Below are 24,927 nucleotides of genomic sequence, written 5' to 3' on the forward strand. Positions count from 1 at the left end.
CACCTGAACACTCTGAACACACTGAACACACCTGAACACACTGAACACAGCCTGAACACACTCCTGAACACTCCTGAACACACCTGAACACTCCTGACACTGAAACAACTGAACACAAAACACCTGAACACAACACCTGAACACACCTGAACACTGAACACTCCTGAACACACCTGAACACTCCTGAACACACCTGAACACACCAGAACACTCCTGAACACTCCTGAACACAACACACCTGAACACTCCTGAACACTCCAGAACCTGAACACACCTGAACACACCTGAACACTGAACACCCTGAACACACCTGAACACACCTGAACACTCCCGAACACTGAACACTGAACACTCCTGAACACACTGACACTGAACACTCTGAACACTCTGAACACGAACATCCGAACACTCCACCTGAACACACACTGAACACTCCTCCTGAACACTCCTGAAGACACCGGAACATGTCGCTCTGGGCACAAAAATATCCAAAACTGAATCGAAATAACAAAAGTCTGAGCTAAATTTTAAAGTTTGGTTTCATTTCCTCCACGAACAAAATCTCCAAATCTTTCCTCTCCACGTCGGCATAAAAACTGCTGCTCCTTTAAACCTGTCCACACCTGTCCAGACGTGTCCAGACGTGTCCTCAAGCCTCGAGTGTCAGTCTTACATTTGTTGCAGCAGATTTCAGTGTTTTTGTTCATTTTTCTCAAGTTGAAAATGTGAAACTTTGAACCAGAACTAAATCACGTGTCTAAAATGTGTTCAGTTTGTTTTGCTCCAGGTTCAGACCTGGTTCAGACCAGGTTCAGACCTGGTTCAGACCTGGTTCAGTCCCGGGGCAGAGGCGGCTCACGGCTCAGAGTCTGAATCATTAAATAAAACTGAAATCGCCTCCAGGTTTAAATCATGTCACTTTGATTTAAAACTTTGAACTCAGAGGATTTTTCTTTAATTCAGAACAAGTTTAAGAAACAGAAACGAGTGCACAGCCACGGACCTGGTTTAGTCCTGGTTTAGTCCTGGTTTAGTCCTGGATTAGTCCTGGTGTAGACCTGGTTTAGACCTGGTTTAGACCTGGTTTAGTCCTGGTTTAGTCCTGGTTTAGACCTGGTTTAGACCTGGTTTAGACCTGGTTTAGTCCTGGTTTAGTCCTGGTGTAGACCTGGTTTAGACCTGGTTTAGACCTGGTTTAGTCCTGGTGTAGTCCTGGTGTAGACCTGCTGTTTAGTCCTGGTTTAGTCCTGGTTTAGTCCTGGTTTAGATCTGGTTTAGTCCTGGTTTAGTCCTGGTTTAGTCCTGGTTTAGTCCTGGTGTAGACCTGGTGTAGACCTGGTTTAGACCTGGTTTAGACCTGGTTTTGTCCTGGTTTTGTCCTGGATTAGTCCTGGTGTAGACCTGGTGTAGACCTGGTTTAGACCTGGTTTAGTCCTGGTTTAGTCCTGGTTTAGGTCCTGGTTTAGTCCTGGTTTAGTCCTGGTTTAGACCTGGTTTAGACCTGGTTTAGTCCTGGTTTAGTCCTGGTTTAGTCCTGGTGTAGACTGGTTTAGTCCTGGTTTAGTCCCTGGTTTAGTCCTGGTTTAGGTTAGTCCTGGTTTAGTCCTGGTTTAGACCTGGTTTAGACCTGGTTTAGTTTTAGTCTGGTTAGTCCTGGTTTAGTCCTGGTTTAGTCCTGGTTTAGTCCTGGTTTAGTAGTCCTGGTTTAGACCTGGTTTAGACCTGGTTTAGACCTGGTTTAGTGGTTTAGTCCTGGTTTAGTCCTGGTTTAGTTTTAGACCTGGTTTAGACCTGGTTTAGACCTGGTTTAGACCTGGTTTAGTCCTGGTTTAGTCCTGGTTTAGACCTGGTTTAGACCTGGTTTAGACCTGGTTTAGTCCTGGTTTAGTCCTGGTTTAGACCTGGTTTTAGACCTGGTTTAGACCTGGTTTAGACCTGGTTTAGACCTGGTTTTCCTGGTTTAGTCCTGGTTTAGACCTGTTTTAGACCTGGTTTAGACCTGGTTTAGTCCTGGTTTAGTCCTGGTTTTAGTCCTGGTTTAGACCTGGTTTAGACCTGGTTTAGACCTGGTTTAGTCCTGGTTAGTCCTGGTTTAGTCCTGGTTTAGACCTGGTTTAGTCCTGGTTTAGTCCTGGTTTAGTCCTGGTTTAGACCTGGTTTAGACCTGGTTTAGACCTGGTTTAGTCCTGGTTTAGTCCTGGTCTAGATATATTGTAGATTCTGTTTTTATAAATATTTTACTGACTGATTTTGTGTCAAAGTTTCAGCTGCGTCGACATTTTCACTTTTTGAAAAGTAAAATTTGTGTTTTTTTTTATATAAACTGTAAGTTTGAAAAGTTCTGTTCTCATGATCCACTCGTGTGTTTGATTTGCAGCACTGATCCTTTGAGTTTCCAGAGACCAGAGTTGTAGTTTGGTTGTTTTTTTGTTCATTGACACACATGTAGTTCTCCCTGTGCTGGACCCAGATCTTTCACTTTGTACAAACTTAGTGGATTTAAACTTTTAGTGTCACAGTCGAGATTCACACTTTGTTTTTTATTGAACTGAAAGAGCATCGTATAAAAAACTTATCGAGGTTTGTGTCGCATCAGCAGCTTCTCATCGACCTTTATGAAAATCTCGTCTTAAATGTAAAAAAGCAACAATAAAAACACAACTAAAGTTTAAGAGATTTCACATTTTATTCACAAAATTTACCGTCGTTTTGAATCATTGAACAGTTCAAACTTTTTATACTGAATGTTTGTGTAAATGGTCCCAAACGTCACATGACTCCAAACAAAACCTCACCAAGGCTGCACCGCCGCGGCTCCGCCCTCCTCTCCAGCGGCTCCGCCCTCCTCTCCAGCGGCTCCGCCCTCCTCCAGTGGCTCCGCCCTCCTCTCCAGCGGCTCCACCCTCCTCCAGTGGCTCCGCCCTTGTCTCCAGCGGGGTGGTCCGGGTGGTTCAGTTCTGCGGCGGCGTTGCCCCCTCCGGCGCCCGGGCCGTGGCTCCGCCCTCGTCCCGGGTCGCGTACGTCTCGGCGAAACGTTCTCGAGCTTTGTCCCAGTTTTTCTGATTCTTCGTTTTGTTCAGAGACGCGTCGTCCACGGAAACGGCGGGCGCCGCCCCCAGACCCGACTGGGCCTTTCGGATTTTCAGCTCGATCTGAAAAACACACAAGTTTAATTAGAGACAGAAATGTCCCGCAGTGGAGCTTTAAGTCTGAGTCTGGTTTGTTTTGTTCTTTGTCAGTCGATAAACAAACATCCTCATGAACGTTCACAAATGTTCACTCAGTTTACGAGTCACGTCTGTGGACCTGAGTTATGAAGATGTGTGACACTGGTGCAGTGTGTGTAAAGGTCTCACCGGGTCCCTGATGCCGGAGCCCTCCTTCCCCAGACCTTCTCCTTTCTTCCAGCCCATCTTCTCCAACATCTTCCTCCCTTTGTTGCCCTCAGAGATCTCTCTGTGGAAACAAACAAACAAACAAACAAACAAACAAACAAACACTTTTAGAGAGAAACCACAGAGAGTCCTGAGATGGTGTGATGATGATGGTCTGAGATGTTTTGAGATGTTCTGAGATGTTGAGATGTTCTGAGGTGGTGTGATGATGTTTTGAGATGTTTTGAGATGTTCTGAGGTGGTGTGATGATGTTTTGAGATGTTTTGAGATGTTCTGAGGTGGTGTGATGATGTTTTGAGATGTTTTGAGATGGTCTTTGTTGAAGTGTTCCTCACTGATGGACTGAAGCTGGAGCGTCGTCTCTCTGAAACGCTCCCTCACTGCCCACGGTCTGTCTCCTGGACTCTGCTCTGTCTCTGTACCGAGGGTTCCTCAACGCTGAAGACTCCTCGTTACTCTGAGAACATCAACGATGACACATCAGAGGAGAAGAAGACGAGGAGACAGGGTGCAGACAGGTGCAGACAGGTGTTTGTTTACCTGGATTCCGTACTTGGCCTTGAGGTTCTTGAGCTCTTTGACCCTGAGCGTCTCCTTGTCCTCTCTGCTGCCCGCGGCGTGGGCGTTGGCGTAGGCGGCGGCGGCGTTGGCGGCGCCCCCTGTCTGCGGGCGCGGGTGTTTGCTCAAGTGGGCGAGGATCTGTCCAGGTTCGCACCCGTCGCAGGTGTCGGTGCCGCGGTGAATGTGGAAGGACAGAACTGTGTCTCCAAACCGAACCTCGTCCCCGTGAGTCAGAGGGTGAGGACACGACTTCTGCTTCGGCTGGAACACACGGACACGGTTTAGACCGGGACCAGGACCGGGACCAGGACCGGGACCAGGACCGGGACCGGGACTTAAACAAAGACTAGAGCGAGTCGAGAGCTGGACTACAGCGGGACTAAACAAGGACTAAACAAGGACTAGAGCAGGACTAGACCGAGACTAGAGCAGGACTTTAGCAGGACTAGAAGGGGACTGGATCAGGACTGGATCGGGACTTGAGCAGGACTAAACAAGGAGTCGAGCGGGTCTGACCTGGAGGATGCGGTTCCCGTTGATGACGGTTCCGTTCTGGGAGCCCTGGTCCACGATCATGTAACACTGAAGCTCCAGGTCGAAGAAAACCTCAGCGTGAAACTGAAGCACCACAGACAGAAACAACAAGAAGAACAAGAACAAGAAGAACAAGAAGAAGAACAAGAACAAGAAGAACAAGAAGAAGAACAAGAAGAACAAGAACAAGAAGAACAAGAAGAACAAGAACAAGAAGAACAAGAACAAGAGTGAGGAAAACTGAGGAGATTAAAGTTTATAAAGTTTAAAAGTAGATGTTTGTACCTTACTGACGCCCAACTCTGAGATCCTGATGGCGTGGTCCATGTCCTTCTCCCTGAACACCACACGAGAAGGATTCAAACATTCAGACCAGCTGCTCTGTACAAGTTCTGGTGATTTGCTTAAAGGAGGTTCAGGGATAGAAGCAGTGGAATTTTCTCAGTTTAAATAAGCAGAAGACAGAAATAAGAGTTTTTGGTCATTGTCTTGATAAACTGTGACAGTGCCATAGGTTCTTCTTAGCTCCTATGTAAAAGTATTTTCTAGAAACCTCGGTGTTATTCGAGGTCGTTCATGCATCTGTGTCCTCGCGGCTCAACGACTGTGACTCTGTGTCTCCATGTTGAACTGGAAAGAAGCGGCGGGACAAACATCACGGCTGTTCTTACATCCTTGTGCTGGCTCCACGGAGACTTCAGAAGCCATTTTAAAATTTGAATGATTGTTTTTAAGAGTCTTAATATTTATTTGAACTCCTTCAGCCACACGTCCATCCAGACGTCTGCGCTCCTCCCACCTCCTCCCACCTCCTCCCAGGACCAGGCTGAGGACCAGAGGAGACCAGACCTTCTCTGTGGTCGCTCCACGACTGTGGAACAATCTGCCACTGCACAAATCCATTTAAATCCATGCTCCAAACGCACCTTTTCTCCCTGACATTTGCCTAGAACACAGGTGTCAAACACAAGGCCCGGGGGCCAGATCCGGCCCTCCAAGACCTTTAATCTGGCTCTGGGCTGATTTTATTTAATTATATTTTCAATTAAAATCTTGTTAATTTTCTGTGGTGTTTATCACAGCAGCGTCTCCAGCGTCTCTGTACGTGGCCCCTCCCACCAGAGCAGAGTCTCTGTACGTGGCCCCTCCCACCAGAGCAGCATCTCTGTACGTGGCCCCTCCCACCAGAGCAGCGTCTCTGTACGTGGCCCCTCCCACCAGAGCAGCGTCTCTGTACGTGGCCCCTCCCACCAGAGCAGAGTCTCTGTACGTGGCCCCTCCCACCAGAGCAGCACAAATGAAGACTTGTCTCTTTCCAAACGTCTTAAAGGACGATGGTTTTGACTGTTGACCGTGACACCCTCATCAGAAAAATGTCCAACATGAGAAAAGTGGAGCCGAGTGCAGGATTTTACAACAAAAATGGACTTATTCTGTTTACAGACAAGTTCATGTTCAAACTTTGTGTTGAAATTGTATTTTTCTTAAAGTTTCAGGTTGTTCATAATATTATAATATTTAGTTAAAAAAAAGAGTTCATCAATTCAAAAAGATTTGTGTAACAGATTTGTGTTTCTCTGCACAAATATTTGAACTTCTTGTTATTTTTGGGGTTTATATGACTTGAGTTTTCTGATCCGGACACTTTGGATCAAAGTCGGTTGGACTCGACTCCCAGAACAACATGAGTTTGACACGTCTGGACTAGAGTTTGGAAGAGACGCTTGGCTCCTTGTGGTTATTCTTATATAGTCGAGTTTCATTGTTGACAAAAGCGTGCGTTGCATGTTTTGAATTATTTTGGTCAGCAGCAAGAAACACTAATTGAACATGAAGGACAGAGCGAGAAAGCACGTAAAGGGTATTGATCCTGGTTATTGATCCACTCTAACGGCAGACGACCCAAGACCATTTGACCACAAACTGGTCATAAACATCGACGGACGACAAATCACCCTTTTCAACCCCGACAGAGTCTGGACCAAACCAAACTTCTGGTCAGAATCTCCAACTCCCTGGACAAATATTTATAATAATAATATTATTATCCACAATGACTTGGTGGAAACTCCTGGGCCATTCACAGCAGAAAAGATGAAAACCTCCAAGAGTCTGGATGTGTTGTTGAACTTGTTGAGTCCACGGTTTGTTAGGATCTTCTACGTTTGCTCTGCGGATGTTTGAAAGTCGTTTAATTCACCGTTAGTGGTTCTTTTCACTCAGAATATGAAAAAGACATTTTCCTTCTTCTGTGTTTCTATTTGTGCGTCTGATGATGCAGCAGGAATTTACCATCAGGGAGAAATACAGGAGGTTACACACTGTGTTTGACGCCACCGTGTTTCTGCCTCCAACCAGAATATTTCCCAGCAGCAACGTGGGTTTTTAATAACAATGACGTCAGCTGAAACTCGCCTGTATGTATATTTATTATCATTCTCGTCGATTTGTCTGTTGTGAGTTTAGTTCAGTGTTGAGCACTTGGATTAGCTCTGGCTGGTTTAAATGTGCTACACAAATACATCGGATCGATTGAAAATGTGATTGAAATACACAAAGTCATATAAGACGTAAAATATATTGAAAATACGAGTCGCGGCGGCGTCCGTACCGTCCGATGGTGGCGGTGGCGTCGGCCGTGAGGATGAACAGAGTCCCGACCTGCAGCACCGGAGAGCGAACCACCGTCACACGAACACAAGGAGGCCACGCTGAAGAACACATTTACACAAAAACAAACTCATCATGATCAACCACACCTCTGCACCAGCACCTGTCCTGCACCTGTCTGCACCTGTCTGCACCTGTCTGCACCTGTCTGCACCTGCCTGCACCTGTCTGCACCTGTCTGCACCTGTCTGCACCTGTCTGCACCTGTCTGCACCTGTCTGCACCTGTCTGCACCTGTCTGCACCTGTCTGCACCTGTCTGCACCTGTCTGCACCTGTCTGCACCTGTCTGCACTAGAGCCCGACCGCTATATCCTGGCCGATATTATTGGCCGATATGAGCACCTGGAGACATATCGGCTACATGGACTTTGAAGTTAGTTTTGTTTATTTGTTCTTGTTGATCTGTTGTGTGTCACATAAACAGTCTGTTTTCTATTGATCTGTTGTAAAGTGATTATATTGTTTGTATATTTGTTTCTGCAGCTGCATTGATGTAAATGAGTGTGAACAGACGTGTGAATGATCCACATTTACACATACAATTAATTACCACGGTGCAGCATTTACGGCTAAAGACTAATAGCAAGAGCCCGACCGATATGGATTTTGTTGTGGCCGATATGAAACTGATATACTGGGAGTTGGAGCTGCCGATATAATCACCGATATATTTAGTGATGTAAAAATTCACTGTAAATGTTGAATTGTTTAAAAAAACTTGGGTTTGTCTCTGGTGGATTTTAAACTGGGTTTATTTAGGAAACATTTATTGTTCTTCTGACTCTTTACATCATATTTACAGACAGTTGGACTAATGACATTTTTGCATCACATTCTAGACACTAGTGATGTTTATTCCAGTTCTTTTTAGAGAACCGGCTCTTTTGGCTCGGCTCACTAAAAGCTGCTGGTTCTTTTGGCTCCCAAGTGACTCTTCAGATTGTTTTGTTGCAAGCAGGACTAAACCAGAACTGAACCAGGACTGAAAAAGGACTAAACCAGGACTTATTTATTTTATGCTAAACTACAGTCAAATATGCTATTTTTTTTTATTTTTATTTTTTTTAATCCTACGTACAGGTAAATGTCTCAAAGTTTCATTTTTAGCCGCTGCCGCTGTCAAACCACGAGTCTGAACGCGACGTGAAGAGAAAAAAAGTGAGAGAAAGAGAAAACACGGCTCCCAATAAGGATCAGGCTCCCGTCGTTCTCTTCAAAGAGCCGGATCTAAGAGTCATTTCATTCGCGACGGACCCATAACTAGTAAAGAAAGTAGCGCTATTAGCCTTTAGCCGTAAATACGTGCGCGCCGCGGTAATTAATTATATACGCAAATGTTGTAATTCACACGTCTGTTCACAGCTCATTTACATCAGTGCAGGTCCAGTAGCAAATATACGAACAATATAATCACTTTAGAACAGACCAATAGAAAACAGTCTGTTTATGTTCGAGGCTACAGCAGCTAACCCATAACAAATGACAAAAACTAGCTTCAAAGTCGATGTATTTCCAACACTCACCGCTCACACAGGCTCCTCCCACATCACACAGGCTCCTCCCACATCACAAATCTGCACTAATAAATGTCCTTTTAATCCAGACTCAAACCGATTGTCCGAAAAAAGAAAATAATCTCAGTGTTTGGATCTGAGTCTGCAGGTGTAAACAAACACACGTGAGTGACGTGACTCTGTGGTGTGTTCAGGGACAGTACGACACACACAGACAAATGACTCCACAGATAAATACTGATGTGGAGTCACATATTTGGACATTTATCTGTCTGTAAATTGGATTAAATGAACAGAATGTAGAGAGTCTAAGATTTATAACGAGGTATCACATGCCCACGGGAAATATCGGCCCATATCTGCAAGTATATCGGCCGATAGCCGATATGCCTAAAGTTGCCCATGTCAGCCGATAATATCGTCCAACCGATATATCGGTCAAGCTCTACTAATAGCACTAGTTTCTTTACTCGTGATGAGTCGGTGGTGAACGAAGCGGCTCTTAGATCCGGCTCTTTGAAGGGAACGACGGGAGCCTGATCCTTATTGGGAGTCGTGTTTTTTCTTCATGTTGCTTTTAGACCCGTAGTTTGACAGCAGCAGCGGCTGAAAACGAAACTTTCAGAAATCTGCATGTGCATAGGATAAAAAAAAAAAAAAGTGCATATTTGTCTGCAGTTCAGCATAAAATGAATAAACCAGGACTAAACTTGGGCTGGAGTGAAGGAGAGACCGAGTCCAGACACTCAGTCCTGGTTCAGTTCTGGTTTAGTCCTGCTTGCAACAAAACAATCTCAAGAGCCGCTTGGGAGCCGAAAGAGCCAACTGCTTTAGTGAGCCGAGCCAAAAGAGCCGGTTCTCTAAAAAGAACTAATCCCCGTCACTAGTGTCTAGAATGTGATGCAAAAATGTCATTAGTCCAACTGTCTGTAAATATGATGTAAAGAGTCAGAAGAACAATAAATGTTTCCTAAATAAACCCAGTTTAAAATCCACCAGAGACAAACCGAAGTTTTTTAAACAATTCAACATTTACAGTGAATTTTTACATCACTAAATATATCGGCGATTATATCGGCAGCTCCAACTCCCATTATATCGGTTTCATATCGGCCACAACAAAATCCATATCGGTCGGGCTCTAATATCAGACTTTGAAACACTTTATAAACCAGAAGTCGTGCAGCTCCACTCACCTCCCTGAGCCGCGTCCAGCTCCATCTCCACCTCCTCCAGCGTCTCCTCCTCTCCTAGCTCCTCGTCTCCTCTCCTCCCTCCCCTGTCCCTGTCTCCTCTCCTGCCTCCTCCCCTGTCCCTCCCTCTGTCCTCGTCCCCCCTGGAGGACGGCGTGCTGTCCCTCTCGCTCTCCGACAGCTCCCCCTCCTCCGGCTCGCTGTTGGCGTCCGACCCGTTGCTCCTCGTCTCCTCTCGTCTCCTCCTCCTCTTCCTCCTCTCCTCCCTCCTCCTTCTCCTGCGAGACCTGGACTTGTCCCTGGACTTGTCCCTGGACCGGTCTCTGCTCCGGTCTCTGCTCCGGTCTCTGCTCCGGTCTCTGCTCCGGTCTCTGCTCCGGTCTCTGCTCCGGTCTCTGTCCTCGTACGGCGACTCGTCCCTGTGTCTCCGTCTCTCGTCTCCTCGCAGTTTCGGAGAGTTCCTTCTTTTCCGAGCGGGACTTTTGGATCTAGACCTGGACCTGGACCTGGACTTTGGTCTTGGTTTTCGTTGGTCTTGGGGTTTTTTGTGTGAGGTTTTCAGATCTTCTTTGGGCTCCTTCTTGGCCTTGTCCTGTCAGCACACGGGTCAGAATGAGGCGAGGAGCGTTAGCTGCGTCGGCTCGCGGCCTCAGTGCGTCGGTCTCAGAGTTTTTTTGGTTTTTGTTTTCAAATATAAAATTGTTCCTCCCTCAACGTGAAAATGTTTGAGACTAAAACCGAAATAGTTTGAAACGAAATGTGGAAAAATCAGGACAAAACATGTAAACGCAGGCCACTCTTATTAGGTACAACACGTATAAATCTAAACCAGGACTAAACCAGGACTAAACCAGGACTAAACCAGGACTAAACCAGGACTAAACCAGGTCTAAACCAGGACTAAACCAGGTGTAAACCAGGTCTAAACCAGGTCTAAACCAGGACTAAACCAGGACTAAACCAGGACTAAACCAGGTCTAAACCAGGTCTAAACCAGGTCTAAACCAGGACTAAACCAGGACTAAACCAGGACTAAACCAGGTGTAAACCAGGTCTAAACCAGGTCTAAACCAGGTCTAAACCAGGTCTAAACCTGGACTGAACCAGGTCTAAACCAGGTCTAAACCTGGACTGAACCAGGTCCCGGTGGCCTCTGTGTGTCGTCTTAAGTACCTCTGTAGGGAGCAGTGTTCCGAAAAGAGGAAATCTTCATTTTGGCCAAAGATTTTGTGACGTCGTCGACCTAAATCAGAACAAGTCTTTAGTCCAGACGCCGCAAAACCCTTTTTTTTTTTTTTTTTTTAAATTTTACTTTAATTTAAAAACTAAATCGGTTTTGGAGCTGCTCCTTTGCCCTGACGACACCTAAACAAACATCTGCTCTCTGTTCTGATGGAGTTTATACAGAGACTACATGTCCCATAATCCTCTGCTCTAGTGTCGTTTATACAGAGACTACATGTCCCATAATCCTCTGCTCTAGTGTCGTTTATACAGAGACTACATGTCCCATAATCCTCTGCTCTAGTGTCGTTTATACAGAGACTACATGTCCCATAATCCTCTGTTGTGTTGTGGTTTCCTGGTCACACACAGAGCCGGACTTGTCACAAACTCTGCACCATTAAACTTCAGAGTTCTTCTCTCACACCGACAACACTCTGCTCCACCTTGTGATGTCATCACGTGGTGATACAGGAAGAAAAAGAGGAGAGAAAGAGGAGAAAGAGAGAGGAGAGGGACAAGGAGGTTGACTTGAAAACTCCCACTTGATGACATCACGAGGTGGAACAGAGTGTTTGGAGTTTTAACAGATGTAACAGACTCAGAATAAACAAACAAACAAACACATTCCAGCTCTGAGTGTGACAGGAACAACACAACAACACAACACAACAACACAACAACACAACACAACAACACAACAACACACACAACACAACAACAACAACACAACACAACAGAACAACAACACAACACAACAACAACACACAACAACACAACACAACACAACACACAACAACAACACAACACAAACAACACAACAACACAACACAACACAACAACACAACACACAACACAACAAACAACACAACACAACACAACAGAACACACAAACAACAACACAACAACACAACACAACAAACACAACAACACAAACACAACAACACAACAACAACACAACAACAACACAACAACAACACAACACAACAACACAACAGAACAACAACACAACACAACAACACAACAAACAAACAACACAACACAACAACAACAACACAACAACACAACACAACACAACACAACAGAACAAACAACAACAAACAACAACACAACACAACAAACACAACACACAACACACAACACAACAACACAACACAACAACACACACAACAACACAACACACAACAGAACAACAAACAACACACAACACAACACAACAACAACAACACAAACAACACAACACAACACAACACAACAACAACAACAACAGAACAACAACACAACAAACACAAACACACAAACAACAGAACAACAACACACACAACACAACACAACAACACAACAGAACAACACAACACAACAACACAACAACAACACACAACAGAACAACAACACAAACACAACAAACAACAACACAACAGAACACACAGAACAACAACACAACAACACAACACAACAAACACAACAGAACAACACAACACAACAACACAACACACAACACAACAGAACAACAACACAACAACACAACAACACAACACAACAACACACAACAGAACAACAACAAACACAACAACACAACAACACAACAGAACAACAACACAACAACAACAAACAACAACAACACAACAACACAACACAACACACAACACAACACAACACAACAACAACACAACACAGAACAACAACACAACAAACAACAACACAACAACACAACAAACAACAACACAACAACAACACAACAACAGAAAAGAACAACAACACAACACAACAACACAAACAACACAACACAACAACACAACAACAACAACACAACAACACACACAACACAACAACACAACACAACAACACAACAACACACAACACAACAACAACAACAACACAACAACACAACAACAACACAACAACACAACACAACACAACAACAACAACAACAACACAACAACACAACAACACACACACAACACAACAACAACAAACAACAACAACACAACACAACACAACAGAACAACAACAACACACACACAACACAACACAACAACACAACACAACAAACACAACAACAAACACAACACACAACACAACAACACAACACAACAACACAAACAACACAAACACACAACAAAACAACAACACAACACAACAGAACAACAACAACAACACACAACACAACACAACACAACACACACACAAGAACACAACAACAACAGACACACACACAACAGACACAACAACAACAAACAACAGTAGAACAGTAGAACAGAAGAACAGTAGAAGAACAGAAAACAGAAGAACAGTAGAACAGAAGAACAGTAGAACAGAAGAACAGTAGAACAGAACAGTAGAACAGTAGAACAGAAGAACAGTAGAACAGAAGAACAGAAGAACAGTAGAACAGAAGAACAGAGTAGAACAGAAGAACAGTAGAACAGAAGAACAGTAGAACAGAAGAACAGAAGAACAGTAGAACAGTAGAACAGAAGAACAGAAGAACAGAAGAACAGTAGAACAGAAGAACAGAGAACAGAGAACAGAAGAACAGAAGAACAGAGAACAGAGAACAGAAGAACAGTAGAACAGAAGAACAGAAGAACAGTAGAACAGTAGAACAGTAGAACAGAAGAACAGTAGAACAGAAGAACAGTAGAACAGAGAACAGAAGAACAGTAGAACAGAAGAACAGAAGAACAGAAGAACAGAAACAGTAGAACAGAAGAAAGTAGAACAGTAGAGAACAGTAAGAACAGAAAGAAACAGAAGAACAGTAGAACAGAAGAACAGAAGAACAGTAGAACAGAAGAACAGAAGAACAGTAGAACAGTAGAAACAGAGAACAGTAGAACAGAGAACAGTAGAACAGAAGAACAGTAAACAGTAGAACAGAAGAACAGTAAACAGAACAGTAGAACAGTAGAACAGAAGAACAGTAGAACAGAAGAACAGTAAACAGTAGAACAGTAGAACAGAGAAAGAACAACAGTAGAACAGTAGAACAGAACAGTAAACAGAACAGTAGAACAGAAGAACAGTAGAACAGTAAACAGTAGAAGAACAGTAAACAGTAGAACAGTAACAGTAGAACAGAAGAACAGTAGAAACAGAAGAACAGTAGAACAGAAGAACAGTAAGAACAGTAAACAGAAGAACAGAAGAACAGTAAGAACAGTAGAACAGTAGAACGAACAGTAGAACAGTAGAACAGAAGAACAGTAGAACAGTAGAGAACAGAAGAACAGTAGAACAGATAGAACAGAAGAACAACAGAGAGAACAGTAAGAACAGAAGAACAGTAGAACAGAAGAACAAACAGAAGAACAGAAGAACAGTAGAACAGAAGAACAGTAGAACAGTAGAACAGAAGAACAGAAGAACAGTAGAACAGAAGAACAGTAGAACAGTAGAACAGTAGAACAGAAACAGTAGAACAGAAGAACAGAAGAACAGAAGAACAGTAGAACAGTAGAACAGAAGAACAGTAGAACAGAAGAACAGTAGAACAGAAGAACAGTAGAACAGAAGAACAGTAGAACAGTAGAACAGAAGAACAGAAGAACAGAAGAACAGAAGAACAGTAGAACAGAAGAACAGTAGAACAGTAGAACAGAAGAACAGTAGAACAGAAGAACAGAAGAACAGTAGAACAGAAGAACAGAAGAACAGTAGAACAGAACAGTAGAACAGATAGAACAGAAGAACAGAAGAACAGTAGAACAGAAACAGAAGAAACAGTTAGAACAGTAGAACAGTAGAACAGAACAGAACAGTAAACAGTAGAACAGTAGACAGAACAGTAGAACAGTAGAACAGTAGAACAGAAGAACAGTAGAACAGAAAACAGAACAGTAGAACAGAAGAAGTAGAACAGTAGAACAGAAGAACAGTAGAACAGATAGAACAGTAAACAGAACAGTAGAACAGAAGAACAGAATAAACAGAAGAACAGTAGAACAGTAGAACAGTAGAACAGTAGAACAGTAGAACAGAAACAGTAGAACAGTAGAACAGTGGAACCTGGATTAAATCTCAGTGTCATGTTTGTTTTAAAAGCTGCACTGTGGAACTTTTCTGGTGGAGACACGTCACACGACCAGACCCAGACACACGAGGTGAGATCTGAGGGTCTGCATGTTCTCCCTGTGTGTGTGTGTGTGTGTGAGTCTGCATGTTCTCCCTGTGTGTCTGTGTGTGTGTGAGTCTGCATGTTCTCCCTGTGTGTCTGTGTGTGTGTGAGTCTGCATGTTCTCCCTGTGTGTGTGTGTGTTCTCCCTGTGTGTGTGTGTGTGAGTCTGCATGTTCTCCCTGTGTGTCTGTGTGTGTGTGAGTCTGCATGTTCTCCCTGTGTGTCTGTGTGTGTGTGTGAGTCTGCATGTTCTGCCTGTGTGTGTGTGTGTGTGAGTCTGCATGTTCTCCCTGTGTGTGTGTGTGTGTGTGTGAGTCTGCATGTTCTCCCTGTGTGTGTGTGTGTGTGTGAGTCTGCATGTTCTCCTGTGTGTGTGTGTGTGTGTGTGTGAGTCTGCATGTTCTCCCTGTGTGTGTGTGTGTGAGTCTGCATGTTCTCCCTGTGTGTGTGTGTGTGTGTGTGTGTGTGTGTGTGAGTCTGCATGTTTCTCCCTGTGTGTGCTGTGTGTGTGTGTGTGAGTCTGCATGTTCTGCCTGTGTGTGTGTGTGAGTCTGCATGTTCTGCCTGTGTGTGTGTGTGTGTGTGAGTCTGCATGTTCTCCCTGTGTGTGTGTGTGTGTGTGAGTCTGCATGTTCTCCCTGTGTGTGTGTGTGTGTGTGAGTCTGCATGTTCTCCCTGTGTGTGTGTGTGTGTGTGTGTGTGTGAGTCTGCATGTTCTCCCTGTGTGTGTGTGTGTGTGTGTGTGTGAGTCTGCATGTTCTCCCTGTGTGTGTGTGTGTGTGTGTGTGAGTCTGCATGTTCTCCCTGTGTGTGTGTGTGTGTGTGTGTGAGTCTGCATGTTCTCCCTGTGTGTGTGTGTGTGTGTGTGAGTCTGCATGTTCTGCCTGTGTGTGTGTGTGTGTGTGTGTGAGTCTGCATGTTCTCCCTGTGTGTGTGTGTGTGTGTGTGTGAGTCTGCATGTTCTCCCTGTGTGTGTGTGTGTGTGTGTGTGTGTGAGTCTGCATGTTCTCCCTGTGTGTGTGTGTGTGTGTGTGAGTCTGCATGTTCTCCCTGTGTGTGTGTGTGTGTGAGTCTGCATGTTCTCCCTGTGTGTGTGTGTGTGTGTGTGTGTGTGTGTGAGTTTGCATGTTCTCCCTGTGTGTGTGTGTGTGTGTGTGTGAGTCTGCATGTTCTCCCTGTGCCTCTCACACTAAACACATGACATAAAGTGAATACTGAAGTAATAAAAAGCACAGGTGTCTGTGAGCGTGAGGAGAGACGTTTCCGTGGAGACCAGCGGGCGGTGGACGCCTCCACAACAGAAAAGTGACGTAGTGCAGCTTTAATAAAGTGGTGTGAGTCTTGTGTAAACGCTGCGTGTGCGTGTGAGGACTGAGACCAGGAGCACTGAGGCGTGAGCGCGCAGAACAACACAGACGTTCTCTTACTGAAGGTTCCGTGTTCTGGTGGTGGTTCCTCACCTTCTCGTCCTTGGGTTTGTTCTTGATCTCGCTCTTGAGTTCGCTCATCAGTTTCTTGAGTTTCCAGCTCTTCCACTCGCTGTAGCTCCTCTCGGTGGTGGAGGTGTCGCGCTGCAGCTCGATCCTGGAGTGAAACTCGTACTTGCCGCTCTCGGCGTCGTAGTAATAGTAGATCCCTGTGTTGTTGTCGTAGTACAGCTGGTTCACCTGGACGCAGGAGAACACGAGAACATCACACACACACGAGAACACACACACAGAACATCACACACACACACGAGAACATCACACACACACATCAACACACGAGAACATCACACACACAGAGGGAACACACACCACACGAGAACATCACACACAAGAGAACATCACACACACAGAGGAGAACATCACACACACACAGAGAACACACACACCAGAACATCACACACACGAGACATCACACACACACACGAGAACATCACACACACAGAGACATCACACAACACGAGAACATCAACACACACAGAGGAGAACATCACACACACAAGGAGAACATCACACACACAGAGGAGAACATCACACACACAGAGGAGAACATCACACACACACGAGAACACACACACGAGAACATCACACACACACGAGAACATCACACACACACACGAGAACATCACACACACACGAGAACATCACACACACACGAGAACATCACACACACACGAGGAGAACATCACACACACACGAGAACATCACACACACAGAACATCACACACACACGAGAACATCACACACACACGAGAACATCACACAGACCAGAACATCACACACACACGAGACATCACACACACATGAACCACACACACACACACACACAGGAGAACATCACACACACAGAAACATCACCGACACACACGACATCACACACACAGAGGAGAACATCACACACACACGAGAACATCACACACACACAGAGGAGAACATCACACACACAGAGGAGAACATCACACACACAGAGAGAACATCACACACACAGAGGAACAACATCACACACACACGAGAACATCACACACACACACGAGAACATCACACACACAGAGGAGAACATCACACACACAGAGGAGAACATCACACACACAGAGGAGAACATCACACACACACGAGAACATCACACACACACACGAGAACATCACACACACAGAGGAGAACATCACACACACACGAGAACATCACACACACAGAGGAGAACATCACACACACAGAGGAGAACATCACACACACACGAGAACATCACACACACACGAGAACATCACACACACACGAGAACATCACACACACAGAGAGAACATCACACACACACGAGAACATCACACACACACGAGAACATCACACACACAGAGGAGAACATCACACACACACGAGAACATCACACACATCACACACACACGAGAACATCACACACACACGAGAGAACATCACACACACACAGAACATCACACACACACAGAGAACATCACACACATCACGAGAACATCACACACACACGACACACACACACAACACACACACACAGAGGAGAACATCACACACACACGAGAACATCACACACACACGAGAACATCACACACACAGAGATCACACACACGAGACATCACACACACACGAGAACATCACACACACAGAGGAGAACATCACACACACAGAGGAGAACATCACACACACAGAGGAGAACATCACACACACAGAGGAGAACATCACACACACACGAGAACATCACACACACAGAGGAGAACATCACACACACAGAGGAGAACATCACACACACAGAGGAGAACATCACACACACAGAGGAGAACATCACACACAGAGGAGAACATCACACACACAGAGGAGAACATCACACACACACGAGAACATCACACACACACACGAGAACATCACACACACAGAGGAGAACATCACACACACACGAGAACATCACACACACACAGAGAGAACATCACACACACACGAGAACATCACACACACACGAGAAATCACACACACACGAGAACATCACACACACACGAGAACATCACACACACACGACATCGAGAACATCACACACACACGAGAACATCACACACACCACACACGAGAACATCACACACACAGAGGAGAACATCACACACACACGAGAACATCACACACACAGAGGAGAACATCACACACACACAGAGGAGAACATCACACACACACGAGAACATCACACACACACAGAGAGAACATCACACACACACACAGAGAACATCACACACACACGAGAACATCACACACACACGAGACACATCCACACACACAGACACACACCAGACATCACACACACACACACACACACACACACCAGAACATCACACACACACCAGAACATCACACACACACCAGAACATCACACACACACGAGAACATCACACACACAGAGGAGAACATCACACACACACGACAACATCACACACACAGAGGAGAACACCAGAACACACACACCACACACAACACACACGAGAACACACGAGAACATCACACACACACGACAGAACATCACACACACAGAGAACATCACACACACAGAACATCACACACACACGAGAACATCACACACACACGAGAACATCACACACACACGAGAACATCACACACACAGAGGAGAACATCACACACACAGAGGAGAACATCACACACACACGAGAACATCACACACACAGAGAGAACATCACACACACACAGGAGAACATCACACACACACACGAGAACATCACACACACACGAGAACAGAGACACACACACACAGAGGAACATCACACACACACGAGAACATCACACACACACGACAGAAACACACAGAACATCACACACACAGAACATCACCACACACAGAACATCACACACACACACACACATCAGAACATCACACACACACAGACATCACACACACACAGAGGAGAACATCACACACACACAGAACATCACACACACACGAGAACATCACACACACACAGAGAACACACACACACACACACAGAACACATCACACAGAAACACACACACACACGAGAACATCACACACACACACGAGAACATCACACACACACCACACACATCACACACACACGAGAACATCACACACAACAGAGAACATCAGAACATCACACACACACACAGAGAACATCACACACACAGAGGAGAACATCAGAACACACACACACACGAGAGACATCACACACACACACACACACACAGGAGAACATCACACACACACGAGAACACACACACACACACAGACATCACAGAGAACATCACACACACACGAGAACATCACACACACACGAGAACATCACACACACACGAGAACAGACACACACACACACACGAGAACATCACACACACACACGAGAACATCACACACACACGAGAACGAGACATCACACACACAGAGGAGAACATCACACACACAGAGGGAGAACATCACACACACACACACACAGAACACACGAGAACATCACACACACACACACACGAGAACATCACACACACACACGAGAACACACACACAGAGGAGAACATCACACACACAGAGAGAAACATCACACACACACAGACACACGAGAACATCACACACACAGAGGAGAACATCACACACACAGAGGAGACATCACACACACACGAGAACATCACACACACACGAGAGAACACGAGAACATCACACACACACACAGAGAACATCACACACACACACGAGAACATCACACACACAGAACATCACACACACAGAGGAGAACATCACACACACAGAGAGAACATCACACACACAGAGGAGAACATCACACACACACGACAACATCACACACACAGAGGAGAACACCAGAACATCACACACACACGAGAACATCACACACACACGAGAACATCACACACACAGAGGAGAACACCAGAACATCACACACACACACAGAGAACATCACACACACACAGAACAGAGAACATCACACACACACGAGAACATCACACACACACGAGAACAGAGAACATCACACACACAGAGGAGAACATCACACACACACAGAGAGAACATCACACACACACAGAGGAGAGAACATCACACACACACACATCACACGAGAACATCGAGACACACATCACACACACACACACGAGAACATCACACACACACAGACAGAGAGAACATCACACACACACACGAGAACATCACACACACAGAGGAGAACATCACACACACACGACAACATCACACATCACACACACACACACACGAGAACATCACACACACAGAGAAACATCACACACACACGAGGAGAACATCACACACACACAGAGACAACATCACACACACAGAACATCAGGAACATCACACACAGACACACACACACACACAGAGAAACATCACACACACAGAGGAGAACATGAGAACATCACACACACACGAGAACATCACACACACAGAGGAGAACACGAGAACATCACACACACACGAGAACACACACACACAGAGAACATCACACACACAGAGGAGAACATGAGAACATCACACACACAGAGGAGAACACGAGAACATCACACACACACGAGAACATCACACACACAGAGGAGAACATCACACACACAGAGGAGAACACCAGAACATCACACACACAGAGGAGAACACCAGAACATCACACACACACGAGAACATCACACACACACACAGGAGAACATCACACACACACGAGAACATCACACACACAGGAGAGAACATCACACACACACACAGAGGAGAACATCACACACACAGAGGAGAACATCACACACACAGAGGAGAACATCACACACACAGGAGAACAGGAGAACATCACACACACACACAGGAGAACATCACACACACAGCAGATTTAGTGCTCTGCTCAGTGATTCTTCTCTGTCCAGTAGATTTTTGATCTGCTGTGTTTGTCTGGACTCTCATGGTTGGTCACTCTGTCTGACACTTGTGTTTGCACATAAAGAACCGAAGCTTCTGGGGACGCTCCAAATATCCCCAACACCAGATCTGCTTCAGTAATAATAATAATGTCACAAGTGGCAATGATTGGCTGTTGTGTGGACCTATGCCACGCCCCGTAAACGCCGCGCCCCGTAAACGCCGCGCCCCGTAAACGCCGCCCCGTAAACGCCGCGCCCCGTAAACGCCGCGCCCCGTAAACGCCGCGCCCCGTAAACGCCGCGCCCCGTAAACGCCGCGCCCTCACCCCAATAACCGTAAACCCCAACCACGACTCCTAACAGTAGGTCTAACCCTAAACGTCATCTAGGCTTAAACCCAACCCCAACCCTAACTTAACTCCTAATTCCTAACCTGACTTTTTTCTAGGGTTTGACACATGTTTAATTTAAAAAAAAAACACACAATCCAAGATGCTGGAGTTCTGGTTTGTAAAGGGGCGTGGTCACAATCTATTTTTTGTTCCTATTGCCCTGATGCATCTGGCTACGTTAAACTTCGTGTGAGGACGTCCCATTGGCAAGGGTAGGAATTCTGCTTGTTGCCGTGGCAACACAATGTAAATGGGGTGTGAGCGTCATGAAGTTTTTTAATCGAGACCATGTCACAAATGTGGATACCAAATTTTATACATCAATGACAAATTGTTCCATACAAATTTCCTAGGGGGCGCTATTGCACCAGTTTTTCTTCCATCAGTTTGTTCAGGGTCGAGATGTGAACTCACCATTAAAATCTGAGTGAAATCGACCAAAGTTTGTGCCAAAATTTCTAGATTTTACCAACAGAATAACATGGAGAGTTTATGTCATCGCTATGACGACGGTGTAAAAGACATGACATGGGTGTCACTGACTTTTTGGATCGGGATGCCAAAACAGAATTTTGTGCAAAAGTTTTTATCCCCCATATAAAGTAGTAAGTAGTAGTTGTAGTAGTGATAGTTACGATGGTGAAGTATTCGTAGTACTTCTCACCGAGTCGTAGTAGAACCCGGTACCGTGGTCGTAGTACATCCCCGTGTTCTCGTCAAACACAAACCCCGTCTGACACATGGCCTCCTCCGCCGTGGATCTGAGCATGTCCGAGATAGAACCATCAACCACCTCCTGAAACACAGACAGAACCATCAACCACCTCCTGAAACACAGACAGAACCATCAACCACCTCCTGAAACACAGACAGAACCATCAACCACCTCCTGAAACACAGACAGAACCATCAACCACCTCCTGAAACACAGATAGAACCATCAACCACCTCCTGAAACACAGATAGAACCATCAACCACCTCCTGAAACACAGACAGAACCATCAACCACCTCCTGAAACACAGACCATCAACTCCTGAAACACAGAACATCAACCACCTCCTGAAACACATCAACTCCTGAAACACAGAAGAACCATCAACCACCTCCTGAAACACAGATAGAACCATCAACCACCTCCTGAAACACAGATAGAACCATCAACCACCTCCTGAAACACAGATAGACCATCAACCACCTCCTGAAACACATCCATCAACCACCTCCTGAAACACAGATAAACCATCACCACCTCCTGAAACACAGATAGAACCATCAACCACCTCCTGAAACACAGATAGAACCATCAACCACCTCCTGAAACACAGACAGAACCATCAACCACCTCCTGAAACACAGATAGAACCATCAACCACCTCCTGAAACACAGATAGAACCATCAACCACCTCCTGAAACACAGATAGAACCATCAACCACCTCCTGAAACACAGACAGAACCATCAACCACCTCCTGAAACACAGATAGAACCATCAACCACCTCCTGAAACACAGACAGAACCATCAACCACCTCCTGAAACACAGATAGAACCATCAACCACCTCCTGAAACACAGATAGAACACAGATAGAACATCAACCACTCCTGAAAACCAGAACCATCAACACCTCCTGAAACACAGATCAGAACCATCAACCACCTCCTGAAACACAGATAGAACCATCAACCACCTCCTGAAACACAGATAGAACCATCAACCACCTCCTGAAACACAGATAGAACCATCAACCACCTCCTGAAACACAGATAGAACCATCAACCACCTCCTGAAACACAGATAGAACCATCAACCACCTCCTGAAACACAGACAGAACCATCAACCACCTCCTGAAACACAGATAGAACCATCAAGGATGCATCAAATATTCGACAACCAAATATATTCGGCTGAAAAAAGCCACATTGAGCTTTCGGTGGAGTGAGTTTGGCTGAACAGTGGTGTGTGGCTCCTTCTTTAAAACATCAGCAGTGTGGAAATATAAGGCGCACTAGAACCGTGTCGACGGCTGTGGGTTCTACGTTGTGGGTTCTATGTTCCGCACTCACACTGCAGAACGGAACCGAGCCCCGGCCGACGACGTCATCGCACGGAGCCGTTTGTTTACATGTGGAGCAGAGCGAACGATTTAACAAAGAAAATAAGTCCGGCGGCACAAAAATGCGTTAAACAGTGAGAAGGATGTGAGTCATTTTATGAGTTTATGGAGATGAAAACGGAGCGGAGAGAACAGGAGGAGACGAGACGCAGATCAACTTCTGTCTGTCACCGTGTGTTATTGGCTGTACTTCTCGTGTAAGTGACATCAGCGCGCACACACACACACACACACACACACACACACACATACACGCGGCTCGTACATGAGCTCCATGTCGTGTTTTGGTCCACCTCCTCCGATCAGCCCAAAGTCTCATCCGAGCCACGGTTTGGACACAGTTCTACAGTTCTACAGTTCTACAGTTCTACAGTTCTACAGTTCTACAGTTCTACAGTTCTACAGTTCTAGTGTGAGTGCAGCCCGAGTGTGTGAGGTTACAAACACACACTTAACATTTCCTTGAGTTTCTGTTCACATTACGAGCTGATCTACTGTGACTCAGCAAACTTGTACCATTCATTTGTTGTGGGTTTATCCAATTATGCACTTCATTTTTTTTTTTTTTTGTTGTTGTTTTGTTTGAAGGCCTAGTCTAATATGAATAAAAAACTGACTGGAAAGGCGACTGGAATATTTAAAGAATATGAAATAATAACAATAATACTACTTTCTTGTAAAAACATGTCTAAAAATTTATTCTAGGGCTATTTATGCAATATTCAAAAAAATAGTGATAAACTTAATAACCGCAGTTGATATTCAGTTTCATTTTTATTCAGTTTCATTGTTCTGGTGCGTCCCTAAAAACCATCAGC

The 24,927-nt window shown here is 45.2% G+C and overlaps 1 protein-coding gene across 5 annotated transcripts in view; it reads right to left on the minus strand.

Annotated features, from left to right (window-relative positions):
- Nucleotides 1-2,667: 2,667 nt before the first annotated feature.
- Nucleotides 2,668-24,927, minus strand: part of aggf1 (angiogenic factor with G patch and FHA domains 1) — a 31,042-nt gene continuing 8,782 nt past the window's right edge. For 3 of the 5 annotated variants that reach the window (XM_055160230.1, XM_055160232.1, XM_055160229.1), the window contains 10 exons: nucleotides 22,657-22,788; nucleotides 16,639-16,878; nucleotides 9,874-10,462; nucleotides 7,103-7,202; nucleotides 4,777-4,828; nucleotides 4,474-4,575; nucleotides 3,937-4,218; nucleotides 3,732-3,853; nucleotides 3,357-3,456; nucleotides 2,668-3,152 (listed from right to left, as the gene is read on the minus strand). In XM_055160230.1, the coding sequence (XP_055016205.1) occupies nucleotides 2,952-3,152; nucleotides 3,357-3,456; nucleotides 3,732-3,853; nucleotides 3,937-4,218; nucleotides 4,474-4,575; nucleotides 4,777-4,828; nucleotides 7,103-7,202; nucleotides 9,874-10,462; nucleotides 16,639-16,878; nucleotides 22,657-22,788 (1,920 nt within the window). In that variant the 3' untranslated portion in view covers nucleotides 2,668-2,951. Of the gene's footprint in view, nucleotides 3,153-3,356; nucleotides 3,457-3,731; nucleotides 3,854-3,936; nucleotides 4,219-4,473; nucleotides 4,576-4,776; nucleotides 4,829-7,102; nucleotides 7,203-9,873; nucleotides 10,463-11,043; nucleotides 11,114-16,638; nucleotides 16,879-22,656; nucleotides 22,789-24,927 lie in introns of all 5 variants that reach the window. The other 2 variants (XM_055160231.1, XM_055160233.1) reach the window with 2 other exon arrangements.

The sequence above is a fragment of the Boleophthalmus pectinirostris genome, unplaced genomic scaffold, assembly GCF_026225935.1.
Source record: "Boleophthalmus pectinirostris isolate CB_2022bp ecotype Guang Dong unplaced genomic scaffold, ASM2622593v1 HiC_scaffold_3, whole genome shotgun sequence".
NCBI lineage: Eukaryota > Metazoa > Chordata > Actinopteri > Gobiiformes > Gobiidae > Boleophthalmus > Boleophthalmus pectinirostris.